This window comes from Mastigoproctus giganteus, chromosome 12 (assembly GCF_048544385.1).
Source record: "Mastigoproctus giganteus isolate SK-2022 chromosome 12, ASM4854438v1, whole genome shotgun sequence".
In the NCBI taxonomy this organism is placed as follows: domain Eukaryota; kingdom Metazoa; phylum Arthropoda; class Arachnida; order Uropygi; family Thelyphonidae; genus Mastigoproctus; species Mastigoproctus giganteus.
The window spans coordinates 28,656,743-28,675,959 of record NC_143586.1 but is presented as its reverse complement, the minus strand read 5'-3'; the positions used below and the strand labels follow the sequence as shown (position 1 = coordinate 28,675,959).

General features: G+C 35.7%; 2 protein-coding genes across 3 annotated transcripts in view; one reads left to right on the top strand and one right to left on the bottom strand.

The window, feature by feature from the left end:
- Positions 1-11,939, bottom strand: part of PICK1 (protein interacting with PRKCA 1) — a 91,745-nt gene extending 79,806 nt beyond the window's left edge. The window contains exon 1 of one of the 2 annotated variants that reach the window (XM_090386081.1): positions 11,798-11,939. In XM_090386081.1, the coding sequence (XP_090242207.1) occupies positions 11,798-11,844 (47 nt within the window). In that variant the 5' untranslated portion in view covers positions 11,845-11,939. The remainder of the gene's footprint in view (positions 1-11,797) is intronic. The other variant, XM_090386080.1, reaches the window with a different exon arrangement.
- Positions 11,940-12,038: 99 nt separating this feature from the next.
- The window catches only part of LOC150076822 (developmentally-regulated GTP-binding protein 2), a 73,343-nt gene continuing 66,164 nt past the window's right edge, over positions 12,039-19,217 (top strand). Inside the window, exon 1 of the mRNA XM_090386723.1 lies at positions 12,039-12,281. Within this exon, the coding sequence (XP_090242849.1) occupies positions 12,218-12,281 (64 nt within the window). The 5' untranslated portion in view covers positions 12,039-12,217. The remainder of the gene's footprint in view (positions 12,282-19,217) is intronic.

Genomic DNA, 19,217 nt, shown 5'->3' with positions numbered 1-19,217 from the left:
AACCTATTGTGTCTTCTGGCAGCCTTCATAGTATCATCCCATCTGTCCGGAACATAGATAATCTTGTTTTTTCCAGCTTGCTCAATCAGCCCAAAGTCTGAGTCATTTGGAAGGTAAAAGTGGCCAGAAACCATGAATTTGTGGTCTATAACTTCAACTGAAATTTCTTGAATCAGTTTCATTAACGATAAGGATACCTTCATGATCTGATTTTGGCCAGTGCATGTGTCGCTGTATATCATCACATGGTTTTTTTTTGTACAACCTAATATATTCTTAGTCAGGCAAGATGCAATCTCTTATGAACCTCTGGATGCAATGGTCTCATCCCAAACGTACAAGTAGCCAAGGTTATTTGTCATGTCATTCAAACCTAAATTATATCAGTACATATTGTGCCTATAATAGGCCTCAGAAACAGTTAATTTTGGGAATGACAGGGATTTTTGTAAATCTATCATGATTGTATAGATGTCAGAATTTCCTTGGGCCTTTTCCCCATCAGCCCTTTAGTTGATTTCTTGCTTTCTCTGCTTTTGCCAAATGCAAAACATGTTGCCTTTCCAAATCACCGGTCCTTTCTACACCAATTGACTGTTCATACTTGCCACAGGCCTTGCAAGAGTCCTTTCGAGGAATGTGAAAAATGTAAATTAAATTCTGTGTTGAAGACTGTATAGTAATACCCTTTAAGAGGTTCAGTCTCTCTTTGCTCACACCATTCACAATAAAGCACATACATTTTTCTTACGTTCAAGTCAGGGCTAAGGAACTTCCTGTTCGGATTATCTTTTCGAGTGTAATGACTTTGAAATGCTGAGAAAATATTAATGTGATCCTTAAGTAACTGTTTTTGTTTGTCAGTTATCTTTTGTGCCGCTACATGTTTACCCCTTAAATCTTCGCCCTGCAGACTTCCCCTTCCTTACTTTTTCTAAAGTTTTTGTCACCCTTCCATCAGCTACAACAAAAGTGTCGAGAAAGAATTCTTTACAAACACGTACTATAGTATTTTCTTTTTGAATGTCAGACAGATTTGTACATTGCTTTCCTCCCTAACTGCCATTTCGAGGCCACCTTTGCTTTATAGGTTCATGAGGTGTGAGACTGCATAAATATGCATTTTGTTGAGAAAAATCGGGCATGGATATAAAATTATCAAATTGCTTTCTCCTTTCCTCTTCTGTTAAGGACTCTATGCATCTTTTTTTACAACCACAATCTAAATTTTAAAACTGTTTATACTCAACTTGTGTTTCTTTTGACTTCATATATGCCTGACCTAAATTGCGAAGTCTTCTGGCTACAGCTCTTTTTGACTCTTTCCTTTTACATTTTCTAAGTCTGAAGGAAGTTTCCTGGCATGCTTCTTCTACTTCATTGGCTTTTTGATGTGCTCCATTTCTCGAGATTTCAACTTAAAAGACATCTTGCTACAACAATACAAACTTGAAACAACCTCCATCATACAAACTGTTTAGAAACAGAGTGGTGTAAATCAGACTTACTTCACTATGATTCTAAACCTTTTGCTCATATTGTTAACTATTCAAAATAAGTGCTGGTATCTCTTGGTTAGAACTGCAACTCTGACTTACTTTGCTGTGAAACTAAACAGTGGACACCTAGAGAAGGCGGGAAATATGAAAAGCTCATATTTATAAAATTACTGACTTACACCACTATGATTCTCAACACCCCATATAATGAAAAATTCAAAAACAATAACAAGCATAATTTCAAAAACATTAAAAGTTATTTGGAATACAGCTGATGAAATGTTCACAGCACAATTAAAGCAAATTTAATAAAAATTACATATCTGAATACAAAAAGCAAATTAACATATTTATAAAAAAATATTCAGAATATCTAATAACTGATGATCATGAAAAAATATTGTCACAGGCTATTTTGGTGATACACATCAGTGTATCACCAAAAGACAATCTTCTTTATCAACATTGTGAAATAATTATTTTCACTGTCCATAGTTTAAGGGTACTGTATCAAGTGAGAATTTTAATTTATGCAGTAAACTATCAGTAAAAAACATAATGGACGGCCCATGTATCATATTATATACTTTAATATGGTATGGTATGCATAGCACCACAATCTGAAAAATTTGTGTGTTCATTTTTTAAACTAAGACACATAATATACCTTTGTGTATATGTGCATGTATACATAATATACATGGACACATCAAAGACAGATGGTGAGGAAAACTCAGCAAAAGAGCCTTGCTCCACCAGAACAATGCACCTGTTCACAAGTCTATCACTGCCGTGGGTGCACTTGCTTGAGTGCAGCTTTGAAATTTGAATCATCCCTCATATTACCAGATCTAACATTATCAGACTTTCATCTGTTTTCCTAATTTGAAAAAATACCTGGCTGGCATCCATTTTCCCACTGACAATAATATCATTCCTACAATGGATGCATTACTGGAGGATCAAGAAAAAACTTTCTTTGAAGCTGGAATCAATGTATTGTAGTATCAGTGGCAAAAGTGTATTGAATCTGGTAAGATTAGTAACATGTTACTTTCCAACATAGTCTTCCAAAGGGAACTATATTGAAAAGCTGAGCATCATCATACAATTTTCTAGCGATGACCAACTAACTGAGTTAAAATAAATTTATTGAAATAAATAAATAATATTTACATAAAATACTAAACAGAGATAAAATAGAATAAAATAAAAGAGTTAAAATACACAGTAGCTTTCGAGATGAAATGCCTCTTCATCAGCTTAGCCAGTGAATGGTGTACTCCAGTATATATTGTTGGTTACAACAACAGCAAAAAGTCAGCTGAGCATGATCATGCATCATGAGTCTGGTGTCAGCAGAACAGAATTACATTAATAAATTTATTTTAACTCAGTTAGTCGGTCATCGCTAGAAAATTGTATTATATGCAACCCGAAGCTCAAGGCCCATTTTCCAAAGTTGAGCATGTTACCAGACTCATCAAATAAACCCTTCATACTCAGGCCACAAACTTTTCAAATGTCCCTCATATGGCTTTAGCCTCCTGTAGATAGAAGTCATGAATTGTCCTGAGTGTTTAGAACATACAGAAATGAAAAGTGAAAAAAAAAAAAAAAAAAAAGTGACAACACAGTGTGGTTAACATTGCATGCAGCTGCACAACTGAAAAATAAAATTACACAGCACACTTTATATGATCAAGTTACTGGATAGTATGAGGAATCTGTAGGTTATAAAGATAAAATTGTTAATTTGTGAGAATAATTTATATTGACAATGTGCTGGAAGTGTAGTACAGCAAATTCAACTATTGCCTGAAGCATAGGGAAAGGTAGCAACATATCTGTAATTTTTCCTCCAGATCAGTCAGAGATTAATGTCACTGACTGAGGTGGCTGAGCACTGGCAAAATTCCTTTTACCAGCTGAACAACGTATGGTGAAGCACTGTGTTTAGTTTTTATGGATCCTGCACAAAAACATTGTATCTGGATATCCTTTCTCTATTAAATAGCAAGAATTATAGAGTATAAGAGAAGATCACAGTAAAGTTTACCTTAATGGTACAGCTCAAGATCAGGTGTCATTCTGTCTTGTAACGTTTTTAGATACAAGTATCTGCTTAACTTGCAGTCTGATGAATAGGCAAGCTTTCACTTTTGCTTCAGTAAATTTTGGAAACATTTAGTATAATGTAGTAGCACTAAGACCTTGCCTATATGACTGAGAGCATTAGTTACTGCACTTACCAGGCTTTATTTTCTGACTAACAGGCCATTCTCTTCTGGTATGGTGCTTGCCAATTGCTTTGCTGTCCCACTGCCAGACAAAGCAACTTCAGGTAACCACCTTCCAACTAGGCACCTCCGTAGCCAGGTGGGAAGGAGCAGCAGTGCGTAGCACACGCTTCTTGATTAGACCGGGGTTCGAGCCCGTCACCACCAAATACGGAGGATGCGGAAAGGTCGGGGTATGACCACTGCATATCTCGGAGCAATATGGCCTTAGTTGCTAATGCTTCTAAAAACCAAATAAACAACAAACAACCTTCCAACTAAAGAAGGAACCTAGCATTATGAACTTCTTCACAGACATCCCATTAGTAATCTTCACAGCTGATTTTCTCCAACAAATGCCTCACATTTTCAATCTTCTTTTATATAAACACGGGAACTGATAGAAATATAATCCCATTGTCACTAACTGCTTAAAAAGAAGCAAATGTGAGATGCCTTTTCCTGTAGCCAAATATTTTGCAGCTGGGAGGCAGTAATCATTTGTTTAGATTAGATTTCAAAAATTCTGCGATGGATTTAGTAAGACCTAACTCAGTTATCTAATTCTCACTGATTAGGGACACATGGTGATTTGCTTGAGCATGTTTTGTTGAAATCACAATCTTCATCCTGCTCAATATATTAGATTCTCCTCTTGCTCAGACACTACACACATGAAAGGGAATAAATTCAAATTAAGGAAGGATGGTTGCAGAATAGACATGCAGAAGTTTTTGTCTTCAGCCGGCAAGTGGTTGACTGTTGGAATAAACTTCCATCTGTTATTGTGGAAGTGGATAGTTTGAATAAATTCAAAGAACTAGATGAACTATTGGAGGGGATGGATGAGGTGGGATTTTTTCTGGCTGATGCTGTACAAGCTTGCTTTCTTGCATCATTTTCCACTACTAATACTAATATTAATACTATGTCTTCTACATTTGAAGAAGATGGACTGGAATTGGAAAGTCTTTGCTGTATGCACCATGGCAATAAAGAATAATATACTCAGATACATTTACTGATTCCTCTAGTCTTCTTATATGACATGCACCCCCCCCCCCAGAATAAAGTAAATGAAAAAATGCGAAGATGCAACCACTGATCCAAGTATTATAGACGCAGTTAATGATAACTGAATCTACGAGTCTGCTTTAACTGCAAAAGCTGTAAAATAAGTCTGTTACTCATTTCCATATGACTAGATCGTAGATATAGCTTAGCTTAATTTTTCAGCACTCACCTCATGAGGTGAGTGCTGAAAAATTAAGCTAAGCTATATCTACGATCTAGTCATTATATCACAGCACATAAGGACTCCTTAAAATATCATCAGTCATTTCCATATGTTATAATTAAGTGAATGAAAGTGCAATGAAAAGTTGTGAAAGCTATATACTGCAGAGCATTTTTTTTTTTGATTGTATGGAAATGGGCATTGGTTGGTGGACTGAGCATCAAGGTTAGTAATATGTGATTTTTATGACATCAAATAATTGGTAAGTTGAATTATTACCCTTGAATTATTAAGGAAACACTGAAAACTTCATTCATAATTTTTTAAACGCATTACTTTTATTCTAACTTGCATAGTTACATAAAATTTAATTTTTATTTAACTGCACAAGATAATTTTTATGGAATAGCATAAGACAGAATAAATTGGTATTTAAAAAATGACCGACAGTGTTTTCTATATTATTCAAGAATTAAATGCTATTAGGCTGGCAAATGTGAAAATAAGTTTCAAAACCATTCTCTGTCAAAATATAAAGATTGTTATTATTAGCCATACAGTGCTAGAAAGCCTGAGGCTTATGCTGCACCAGCCAAAAAAAAAATTTTTTTTTGAATTACCCTGAGAGAAAGAAGTAGAAGGGAATCGTTTGTTTGTTTGTTTGTTTGTTATTTGGTTTTTTTTTTAGGAGCATTAGCAACTAAGGCCATATTGCTCCGGGATATGCAGTGGTCATTCCCTGACCTTTCCGCATCCTCCGTATTGTTATTGTTATTATTAGCCATACAGTGCTAGGAAGCCTGAGGCTTATGCTGCACCAGCCAAAAAAAAAAAAAAAAAAAAATTTTTTTTGAATTACCCTGAGAGAAAGAAGTAGAAGGGAATCGTTTGTTTGTTTGTTTGTTTGTTTGTTATTTGGTTTTTTTTTTAGGAGCATTAGCAACTAAGGCCATATTGCTCCGGGATATGCGGTGGTCATTCCCTGACCTTTCCACATCCTCCGTATTTGGTAGAAGGGAATCACCAAGAAGAGAAGAATGATGATATCCAGCTCAGGACCCTAGGTGTGCCAAGCCCATACCCACCAGATGGTTATAATTAAGTTCTTTGTCAATGTGTTGACACTGTACAGGCAGCTTAGGAAAGAGAAATTGTGTTACCAATGGCTGAGTGTTCTTGATTAAATTCTGCGGTCTCCAAAGAAAGATCTCAGCCATACTGCAAAAGAACTGAGTGAAAAGAACTTCATTCCAGAGAACGATGCATATGCTAGGTGCTTTTTTTTTTTCATATAGGATTAAAGTGAGTCACAAATTGCATGATCATGACAAAGATCATCTTTGCGATGCAGTATGAAAATCAGAATTTTTTTTTGAATCTTTTGGTTTTCTGATACATGCCATGCAGTTCTTTGGATATATTAAAACATGTTTACTAGAATTCTGGAAGCTAAATGAACTTGCTAAGAGGCCCTTGTACATCAAATGTAACTTGTTCTTGTCCTTGAGAATTTCTGCTGCACTGACCAATCAGGACACAGCTGTACCAATTTTTATGGTACTCTAGCTCAGGCTGCCAGTTTGACATGCCTGAGTTAGAGAATGATGCATATGCATGGGCAGTGTGTGTGGTCCTCTGATATTTGTGATTCTCCACGTTTTCTCAACTTTCACTGGTTAATATGGTTAAAGTTATATCAAAATAATTAGAAGTGGTGTTACATAATAAGCTTTTCCTAGAAATTTGATAAATTATATAACTGTAAGTGGTGTTGCTTAAAGGAGCTATGCTAACATAAGAGTTAAATAATAAAATTCATAATTTAGATGAATTATCACAAATGCTGATGGTTGTGACATCATATTTTTGGGCAAGAGTATTTAATGAAAATATTTAATATTTTAATATATTTCTCTTAGTAATGTCACCGATGTGCATACAGCACACCGGTGACATTACTAAGAGACTTGCAACCTGTAAGCACCTTCTCTCAAGAACAATTTGTATGGCCAAATATCATTCCCTCCAGGCATCAATGATAAAGCATTTGAGATCATCGATGGCACAGGGTTTCTGGCATACATCTTATTCTTAATGACTTCCCGAAAAAAAAAAAAGTCCATGGGCACAAGGTCTGGTGTTTATGATGGCTGCAAACAGCTTATTCAACTGACAAAAACTTCTAAGTTTTTGGTACTCTAATTCAACTAGTTTTGTTGGGTATCATATCTGTACTTGTGTAGACTAAAAAACTTGAAATAATTCTCTGGATAAACACTACTGCCTCCAACTGAGATAAGCTAACTAAAGTCCTCAGAATTTTTTAAAAGAGGGGTTTTTAATAAGTTAATTGCTACATGAAACCAAATTTTAAAATACAATTTGGCAACTTCTAATAATTTTTAAGGTACACAGGAAAAACAAATTAAGAAAACTATTTAAAATAAAATTCAGTTAAACAAATTTTTCCTATGTGCTTTAAAAATTATCATAAATTGGTGAATTGTATTTTAAAACTGAGTTTGTTGGATAATTTTAGCTTACAAATAAAATATATGTAGGAACCAATTCCCCAATGTGAAGAGAGAATTATATAGATGAATTCAGAATGTTACTATACTAGTTTATTTGGGTATTGTACAGAGTTAGGAAATTTGTAAAAAAATTCTCACTTTACCATTCCATTAAGCTATAATTTTGCTGTGTGAAAAAGTGTCACACATAATTATATTGTATTTATAGTTAATATTCCATGTCATGTCCTCTAATCTGGATTTTTTTTTTTTTTTTTAATGATAACTCCAAACATAAAAGGTTATTGGAACTTAAAGTACCCTGGGAGCAACTATGAATCAAGACTTGATTATGGGTATGGATTCAATGTTGAGAATACTTCTTGACACGACTTTAACATCTGCAATTCACAGGAAATACAAAAGGAAGGCTGTTTTAAAGAAGAGAAGTAGAGAGGGATGCATGAAGCAGAAGAAACGTTAATTCAGGTGACTATAGAACTGAACTGTGAATAGCTTTTGACTAGATGATGCACATGTTCGGTCTGGTAGACTTCAGGACAGTACCCATGGAAATATCTACAAAAAAAGCCTGCAACAGAAACTGAACATCGATGTGATAGGAATCAGAGTGTATTTATAACTCTGTAGTTGGCATGGCAAAAAAAGTCACATGAGTAGGCATGCAGTTATGTTGTGTGCAACATTTGATATTTTTGGGAAAAAATGCAATAGTTTCAAATAGCAAGGTTTAAAATTATATTCTTTATTCTGACACTACATATGAATAACAAGAACAAAATAATGTCTTTAAAAACAGAAGCTTTGCTATTTCAAAAAAAAAAAAAAAGTTTCTGAATTTCGCCTTCCAATGCACAGCTTGTGGAGTGATTGAAACTAAAGTTCAAACCAAATCGAAATAAATTATATATAGGCAAGCACATTTTGAACAACAACATTGATTTATTATAGTTATGCCTTTCCAATTAAAAAATAATCATCGAAGCAGATCTAAATTGTAAAGATTATTGGGCACATTAAAAGTCACACCGACATAATTCTAATAGATGTTTTAATGTTCAATGTTTAAGTTTAATGGGCTAGTTGACAGCTTGCAACACCACACCCACTAATGGTAAATAGAGGGATCACTAATTAACCCGACTGCTCTCTTTTGAATAGAGTCTAATAGTGTAAGATCAGAGGGGCACCAAAACAGATGTGTTAACAATGTTTGATGGTAGGACATATCTGTGATCTGTACAGAGGTAGTTGAATATTAAAGGAAACATAATGGCGAAAGTAAGTCGAGTCTTTTCTCACTTCTTTGCATGAGAAAATACATGATTGAGTTGAGGAAGAACTGATATTAACTAAATTTTGTTCTCCCCAATGGAGATCGGCATTTAAGGAACTGGTAGTGGATATTTATAAAATCATAGTTTATGCAGAGCAGGATTTGTTGAATGGAATCTAATAAGAAAGGTGGAATATAGTGTACCATCATCAGCAAAACTATCAATAGGATTTCTAACGAATGGAAGTCCTGTCCATACTTATACAGGATTAAAAAAATAATTAATATAGAGGAATAAAAGAATGGGTGAAATAACTAAAACCTGAGGAATTTCAGCATTAGTCAGGAAGTCAAAGAGCAGTCTATCATCACAAAGAGTAAGTAGTCGGAGAGGAAACTGGTTACCCAATTGCAAAAATTAGGAAGGTGGGCTATAAAGATGAAGGCTTGCTTAGAAGGTATTTATGCCAAACATGATAACAAGCCATAGGGACACTGAGAGCAACTGCTTGAGTTTCTTCAAGCTGTTCTATGAAACTTGTATGCAGATCAGTAACAAAGCCAAGATATCATCAATGGATCAGTCATATCTTGGCCTTCTATCACAACATCAGTGAGAATAAAAGGTCTATCATGCTCTTTAGGCTGAAATTTGCCAAATTTATGCTAAAACTTAAATCTTTATTCATTGATTACTGTTTTGTTTTTTAAAATTCAGATTTAATTGTGCTGTCATAACTATAATGATCATTTTCTCTAAATTCTAGTAATATTATATTGCTTTTTCCCCACCCTATATAACATTTGGCTTTATAAGATGTATTATATGGATAATGTTTCAGGTTAAAAAAAATAAGGATAATGGTTTTGGCTAAAAAAGTATTTAAAGTAAAGAATCATGATAAAATATTGTTTAATAATTCAACATCTTTTCCATAGATACACGTGTGCAGGGGAGGTCTCAGAATTTTCTAAAGGAGGAGACCAAAAAAGTGTTCCAGAGATCAATATGCTTAATCAAATAGCAGTAAAAAAAATCACATTATTTTGATCATGAGGGGGGGCCTATTGCACCTTCTGCCCCTACCTCGGACCACCAATGCAAGTTTGTAACACAAGTTAGTTGTTGTTTGGTTTTTAGGAGCATTAGCAAGTAAGGCCATATTGCTCCGGGAATATGTGGTGGTCATTCTCTGACCTTTCCGTATTTGGTGGGCACGGGATTGAACCCCGGTCTAATCAAGAAGCGTGTGCTAGGCACTGCTGCTCCTGCTCACCTGGCTACGGAGGTGCCTCACAAGTTAGCAACATGTCAAAGCATATCACATGTCAGTGATAGACACTATATATGTTTCTAAAATAACTTATGTGGCAATCCTGTATTCTTGATTCACATGCCATGTTGCCAGTTCAGCAGGTACATCCTGTTTCTTATTTTTTATAATCTGGTTATCCTACCTTAAGTTGAACCCTGACCTGGAGATTTTAATGATGTGTTGGGGGAGGTAATTTATATATGTATATATTTTTAAAATTTTCATGGGCATATTATTTACATACACCGGCTTGGAACCTCTCGCGGCTAAAGTTCCCACGTGTCAAAAAGAGCATCACGAGAGTATAAATAAACTTTAAATACAACACGCACTCACTTCTCTCCCATTTGCTAACTGATGACGGTTTATTCAACAAAAGTCCCTTGTAACGACTATTGGCACCACCGGTCTTCCCTTTTTTCATTTGTGTCCTTTAACCTCTTTATGACAACCAAGGATTGGAGATCTGCACTTCTACTTCCTTGCACTCATTTTAAAATCTGTTTATTCTTGGTCTAGTAAGACCAAGAATCAGTTCAAAGTACGGATCTAATTAAATCAAGTTATTTTCACCCCATTCTCCGCCTTAGTTCTTTTTAATGCTTCTTCCAACCTAAATTTAGCCACCATCTACCAATAAATTTATTGCAGATTTATACAAGGTGAGTACCGTTTTATAAGCATTTGCTATTCATTTTTTAGGCATATTATTTATTATTTGACAAACTTAGCAGTATGCTTTCTATTGTTCAAAGTACTTTTTAACAAACCAGTCTGCTCATCTAGCAGATATATTTTATAAACTCTTTGCAGGTCATAATTAATATTAACCATAGCAGTGACTGGTTTCTGATTACTTTCATTCTAATTGTGATTGCTTTGTCTGTCCAAATATTTAATTTTTAAAGAGAAAATCCTTTCCACGAAAAGCATTATGTATGGCTTGATTAAACTTGGGTTTTTACGTTGTGTACTAGCTGCAAAGTCACTCTCTAAAACTGCTGAAAGAAAATTTAAAAAAAAACATGAAACATAAAAAAATTATTTTCATTCACATTTTTTAATTAAGTTTTCTAGGTTATATTTTATTAATTATAAAGTTTTTAACTGGCATCAATTTTGTTATTATTATTTTTAAAAATTCTGACAGCTACAGAATTATACTATAGGGAGGCACAGTATAATTATGTCCCCCCAATGTATACTGTATGTGTGTGAAATTTATGGGCATTAGCTTATGTTGTGGCCATAATCTGGTCCTGCAATGTAAACCATTATTAATTCAAGTGGCAAATTTTATTTTGGAATTCTTCACTCCTTATCACTGATTCTCTAGAATAGAATCGACTCATGGATATAAGGTACAAAATATGAACTATTAAAAAAAAAAAAAGCTGTTATTTGTTCATCGCACTATAAAATGATTCTTTATGCCCCCCCCTTACACGGTTCATTTAATTTATACACTCATCAGCATTAAATCATTAATACGGATCTAATTAAATCAAGTTAGTTTTAAAGTCTGTTAAGGAGGAAAAAATAAAAGATAAAATGCGAATTTATCGCCAAGTAAAATAATCCTTCCGCCCTTTCTGCAACGAAATTTTATATCCAATAATACTAAGCCAATAAATGCGCGATTAAGAATAAGCCTACATTTTATCTTCTTCCATAAAGCACCCATCTTCATATTCTAGCATCATCCTGTGTCTTAAAACTTTTACAGTGGGTTTTTGAATTTATTCATAAATAAGTAAATATAATAAATATCCTTGAAATAAGCTACACGTGTCAGTAACCTGACGGTCACTAAACGAAAAAAAAAAAACAAAAGTTAAGTGTTCGTAGGCAATGTATGAATGTTACTGCCACCTACTGACAACAGTTTCACCTACGTGAAGAACTGTGGCATGGCTGTTCTCAGATTTGTAGCACATGCTCATCATAATTAGTTTTAGAGAGATTGTGATGTTAATCTCTTGGTCAGTATCCATTTTCACGGTTGGTCTAAGTCGTAACTGAGAATTAACTCATCTCCACGTTTTCTGTATTGGTTTTGCAAAACAAAATCAAATTATGGGTATTTTAGAAAAGATAAGCGAAATTGAAAGGGAGATATCTAGAACCCAGAAAAATAAAGGTAAGTTGATTTGTAAGAACAGAATTGGCACGACTGTAAATTAATACATGCTAATTAGTTAAAAACGTAATATTTTATTCACTGAATGTGTGATTGAACAGCTGTAGAAATACTTAAATTCTGTGAAAGCACTGTCATTGCCATCAAATCTGCCCCGTCCGGAAGCTCCGGCTTCTCAAGTGGAGGGGGGGGAGACTGTTGTAATTTTTAAAAAAATCTTTTCTGTTCCTAGTGGATTAGAACCTAATACAGTTAGTTGCATAACCAGTGAACGTTGACCTACCTCCTTAACAAATTTTTAGCTAATAAATTTTGATGTAAAGTTAATAAAATTGTGAATTAGTTTCTAGTTCCCGTAGCAGGCTCTCCTTTCCCCCATCTTTCGGATGCCAGCGCGAGGCACGACAATCGATTTTTCAGTTGGTGTTATCACTCATACGCATGGCCTACATGGGGGGGGGGCGATAGTAGCATTTTTCGTTCCCGTGTTTTAAATGTTTCTGAATGCATTCCTATGATGAAAATTGGCACATAATTTTTTACCAATGTAAAATAAATAAAATATAAAAATGTAATGTGAATTATTGAATAGGATATTATATTCCACTATATATTCCTTTGATAGTTTATAATATTTGGAGAGAGTGAAATATTTTGCTGTTTTCCACTAGAAGTTCAAAATTAAAAGAAAAAAAAAACATGCTTCTTGCATCATTTACCACTATTGATACATTTCATCATTTACCACTACTAATGTAGAAATGTTAAAACAATCTATATATTGACCTTTCGTTGATAAATATAGAAATAATAATGGGCCCAATACCAAACCTTGAGGGACTCCACTAATAACATTAGTTCAGGGAGAGAAATGTCCATTGATTACCACTCTGTCTTCTTTCACTCAACCATTCCTTTATCCATAGCAGCAACTTGCCCTTAATGCAACGCCGCTCCAATTTGTACAGCAGTCTTCCATGTGCAACAGTATCAAAAGCCTTTCTAAGATCCAAATATATAATATCAAAGTTATTCCATGCATCCAGTTCTTTTGTGACTGCATCATAGTATCCAATCAAATTGGTCAAACAAGATTTCCGCTTAAGAAGCCCATGCTGTTTTTGAAGTATAATTGCGGCCTTGTCTAGATGATACTGCATTACTTCTTTTGTCAGTTACTTCATTATTTTCCCTCGTTAAAAAATAATGAAGTTAAATTGTCTTGTAATTACTTGTCACCCTTTATGAATTGGGGATGCATTCACACACCAGTCCGCAGAGGACCACCCTGTGTCCAAGAATGCTCTTATAATAATGGCTAAGGGTTTGCTTACTTCCTTTGCTGCCTCCCTTAATATAACTCGATAGATTCCATCCACCTCAGGTGCCTTTCTTATGTTTAACTTCAACAATTTCTCCTCCATTTAGCCACCTGTTAGAGTTTGATAAACTTCTGGCCTCCACTTCCCTACAGAATTCCTCATGTGTGAATGTAGATGCAAAATACTCATTCAGTTTGTTAGCTGCTTGGGCAGGATCATCAACAGTTGAACCATAGATATCAAGTGGACCAATTTGATTCATCCCCTTCCTTCTAGAGGTTACATAAGTAAAGAACTTTTTGCATCCTTTGCCAAAGATTTCTCATCTGCCTTTGCTTGCCTGACCTCCTTTATGACTAGTTTATATCTACCTTAGGCTTCTGTGCCACTGAATAATTTATATGCATCCCATTCACTCTTCTTGTCTGCCATGAGTTTACTAGTTCATCTGCATTTAGGCCTATACCTTGAAGAGTATTTCTTAGTTGGTATGAAAAGCCTAGTAGCTTCTAAGATTAATTCCTTGACCACTTCCCATTTAGAATTTGCTGATGGTAACATCATCGGTTGGTCTCACTGTATAGAAATTAAAAACTGTCCGAGACCACTGTAGTTACCTTTTACAAAACCAAAAATCCCTCCCTTTACTCTTGATTATAGTTACATCTTTAAATAAATCCTAAATGAATACACTGATCACTGCCATCTAATGGTTCTTTTATCTGCAGATTCCTATTGCATTAATAAAATAATCACTGCTGATAATCAGATCAAGAATATTACTCCCTTTCATTGCCTCTATAACATATTACTGTAGAAAAGTTATCCATTAAATCCACAAAGTCTTGCTAATCTGTGAATGACCAACCTACTTAACACTGATTCAATAGCATCAGCAAATATTCTTGCACCCTTTCTATTTAAGTGTATCCCATTCTGGTAGAAGCGGTCTCTCCTGTTAACAAGCACGGACCACACTGAGAAAAATTATACCCCATGAGCCTTGCACAATTTTTTCAGAGCTGAATTAATTGAAAAAGCTCTCATTTCACCTCTGCCAGTAGTCACTGGCAGAGGTGAAACTGATTCTTGCACTGCTTCTATTGGAATGAGCAGCAGCCTAGAAAACAAGATGCAGGATATTTCAGAGACTGCTGGGAGTCATTGCAGTACAAGTAAACACACGGGTTGTGTTAGGTAGCTAAGAATAGGAACAGGTGCCATGTATACTTGCGTGTACACCAATGCTAGGAGTTTGGTAAATAAATTTGATGAATTTGAGGTATTGCTCAAAACAACAAAAGCAGATATTGTTGGGATATCAGAGACGTGGTTTCACACAGATATAAGGAATGCATGAACTGGAATTTGGAGAGTACAATGTGTACAGAAAGGATAGACAGGATAGGAAGGGAGGAGGGGTTATGCTATTAGTTAAGAAACACAAAATCCAAGGAAGTGAAGCCAATCGACATCGCTGGACAGTGCAGTGTCGAGTCAGTTTGGTGTGACATAAGCATTGGAAGATCAAAATTGAGAGTAGGAGTGTGATATAGGCCTAATGACTCTGATGAGTATAATAAGAAACTGTACAGGGAAATAGTGGGCCAGTAAATCAGAGAGTCATAATGGGGAATTTTAATTTCCCAGATATTGACTGGAATTTGTGGGTTGGTCACTCACACACTAGCAAGGCTTTTGTGGATTTATTGGATGATTGTTTTCTTCGTCAGCATGTTTGGGAGGCAACTAGAGGGAGTAATACTCTTTATCTGATTATCAGTAGTGATTCTTCATGCATTAAGAATCTGCAGATAAAGGAACCACTAGGTGGCAGTGATCACAGTGTGCTGAAGTGGGATTTACTCAAAGAGGTAACTACCATCAGGGGTAAAGGGAAGGGTTTTTGCTTTCGTAAAGGCGACTACGATGGTCTGAGACAGTACTTAAATTTTATACAGTGGGACCAACTGATGATGTTACCAACAGCAAATTCAAAATGGGAAGCATTCAAAGAACTTACCTTGGAAGCTACTAGGCTTTACATACCAACTAAGAAATATTGTTCAAGGTTTAGGTCTAAATGGATGTCAGATGAACTAATGAGACATATGGCAGAGAAGAAAAATGCATGGGATACATATAAATTAACATGTGACACAGAAGCCTATGATAGATATAAGTTGATCTGTAACCAAGATACAAAGGAGGTTAGGCAGGCGAAGGCAGATTACGAGAAATCTTTGGCAAAGGATGCAAAGAAAAACAGCAAAGAGTTCTTTACTTATGTAAACTCTTGAAGGAAGGGGATGAATCAGATTGGTCCACTTGATATTGATGGTTCAACTGTTGATGATTCTGCTCAGGTAGCTAACAAACTAAATGAATATTTTGCATCGACATTCACACATGAGGAGTTATTAAGCGAGGGGAATGCCAGAGGTATATTCAACTCTGGCAGTAAGCTAGATAATCTTGTAATAACTGAGAGTAAAGTGGAGGAGAAATTGTTGAAGATAAACCCAAGAAAGGCACCCGGGGTGGATGGGATCTATCCAGTTATATTAAAGGAGGCAGCAAAGGAAGTAAGCAAACCCTTAGCCATAATTATGAGAAATTCCTTGGACTCAGGGGAGGTACCCATAGACTGGAGATGTGCAAATGTGACCCCAATTCACGAAGGAGGATCAAAGGCTGACACAAGTAATTATAGACCTGTGAGTTTAACTTCTGTTCCAGGAAAATTAATGGAGGCACTGGTTAAAGAAGCACTGCAGGATCATCTAGACAAGACTTCAGTTATAGCTCAGACACAGCATGGTTTTTTTTAAGGGAAAGTCTTGCCTGACCAATTTGATTGGATACTATGATGCAGTCACAAAAGAACTGGATGCATGGAATAACTTTGATATTATATATTTGGATCTTAGAAAGGCTTTTGATACTGTTGCACATGGAAGACTGCTGCACAAATTGGAGCAGTGTGGCATTGGAGGCAAATTGCTGCTATGGATAAAGGGGTGGTTGAGGGGGAGAAGACAGAGTGGTAATCAATGGACACTGCTCATCGTGGACTAATGTTATTAGTGGAGTCCTTAAGGGTTCAGTGTTTGGTCCATTATTGTTTTCTGTATTTATAAATGATATTGATGATGGTATATCAAGCTTAATGTCCAAGTTTGCAGACAATACAAAGGTTGGCAGGGTTGTTAAGGACACTACTGACGCTATGCTGTTGCAACAGGATCTGGAAAGATTGAGTAGATGGGCTGAGAGGTGGCAAATGAAGTTTAACATTGACAAATGTAAAGTACTACATATGGGAAACAGCAACCCCAGAGCAACGTATCAACTCTGTGTTACTACACCGACAGTGATAGAGAATGAAAAGGACCTGGGGGTAATTGTGAAGGCAGATATGAAGTTCTCTGAGCAGTGTAGATGGGCTGCAAGAGTAGCTCATGGTGTCTTGTCAGTTATATACAGGAATTTTTCTAGCAGGGATAAGGAGGTAATTATTCCCTTGTATAAGGCAATAGTCAGGCCACACCTCGAGTACTGTATACAGGTCTGGAGGACTCATTTCAAGAAGGATGTAGAGCTGCTGGAACGAGTACAGAGAAGGGCAACACGATTAGCGAATGGAACAAAGGGTTGCTCTTATGAAGAAAGGCTTAAGTTTTGCAAATTACAGTGTCTGGAGACTAGGCACTGGCGAGGTGATCTTATAGAGGTGTATAAAGCCTTGAATGGTTTGAGCATGCTCAATGCCGCTGGGATTCTTCCTCTTGCTCAGAATATTCACCTGAGAGGGCATAAATTCAGATTGAGGAAAGACAGATGTAGGATAGATGTGCGGAAATTTGCCTTTAGCCAGCAGGTAGTTGATTGGTGGAACAGACTTCCATCCCTTGTTGTGGAAGTTGATAGCCTAAATAAATTTAAGGCTCAACTGGACAGGTATTTCGAACAAACGGAGGGGTGAAAGTGTTTTTTTTTTTTTTTTTTTTGGCTGATGCTGCATAAGCTTGCTTTCTTGTGTCATATGCCTCTACTAATGCTAACTCCCTCCTATTGTGTCTGGGCAGAATTGCAGACACTTTCAAATTAAACCCTAACTTGCAACATTTTTTTCAACTATAATAATTCAAGTCTAATGTTTTTCAACATTAGACTTGAATTACTATAGATTATAATTTTCAGGAAAATATGTGATGAGAAGTTTTCTATTAAACTGAAGTTGAAGAGATAAGTGAGGAAGAAGAAAAGTTGGATTTGTGAGTTGAATTTGGACAGTAAACGGATGTTGACTTGTTGAGGCATGTGTTTGGACTGGTTTGGAAAGGTGGAAGAGGAATTTCAGAAGCCAGTTCAGAGCAGTGCCCATGAAATATCTATCGAAAAGGCATGCAGCAGAAAGAGAACGTCTATGAGGCAGAGAGTGGAGAGACTTTGTAAGAGATGGATCATTAATTAACCTAACTGTTCTCTTTTGACTGGAGTCCAGAAGTGTGAGAGAGGTTATGGAGGCATTGTCTCAGATCTGGGAACAACAATCCATGGTAGGCCGGATTTGAGATTTGTAGAGAGTGAATAGCTGTTTAGAATAAAAATAATGCATAGAGAAAAAGAGAGAAACTCCGTTTTTTAGATGCAGAGGAAGCAATATTTTTGATGTGCATATGCCAAGAGAGATTAGAAGTCAGGGTAAACCCTAATTGAGATATGCAATCTTGTCTGGAAATATGAGTGTCATCAAAGATGAGAATAGGAGCAGTAGACTCTTATTTACTGGAAATAAAAAAGAAAGAAATGTAGTTAACTAGAATTACTTGGAGATAACATTTAAGAACTTGGTTGTGGATTTTCAAGAAATTTTAAGCTGTTGGTGCAGGGCAAGGTTTCTCAAACTGGAAGATGGAATGCAATGTGCTATCATCATCAAAACTATAGATAGGATTTCCAGTCAATGGAAGAAGGTCATTAATATATAAGAAGAAAAGAATTGGGGGAAATACTGAACCTTGGGGAAGATCCTCACTAGGAGAAAAGTTTGAAGACTGGGTTACCCAATTACAGAAGACAATTGTACAAGAGAAAACTGGATTACTAAATTACAGAAGATAATCTGTAAGATGGAAGCTTATTTAGAAAACCATGCCAGATGCAGTCAAAAGCCATTTTAAGCCTTTGTCACCCTTTTTAAGAACTGGTTGGATATGATCAAATTTCCAAGCAGAAGGAACCACACTAAATTTGGGTTTTTGAAGTAAAGAGATAGAGACTGGAGGTAGTCCAGGTGAAATCCTTAAGTTACAACCCCTTCTAGCTATAATAAAGTAAGATGGAAAGAAAAATAGATATAAGAAAGCAACTAAATGTAACTAATTTAGTAAATGAAATAGAAAATTATCAGAAAAATTGGCTTAACCACTTGCAGAGAATGAATATAACATGCTCCATAATATGCTCTAAATCAGGCATGGCCAACGAGTTGATTGCAATCTATCAGTCGATCGTGGACTTAATTTCGGTCGATCACGACAAATTTTAAATATACAGTCATCGCTCGATTTGTGCACCTTGTGCAATGAAATTTTTGAGTTTGTAGATC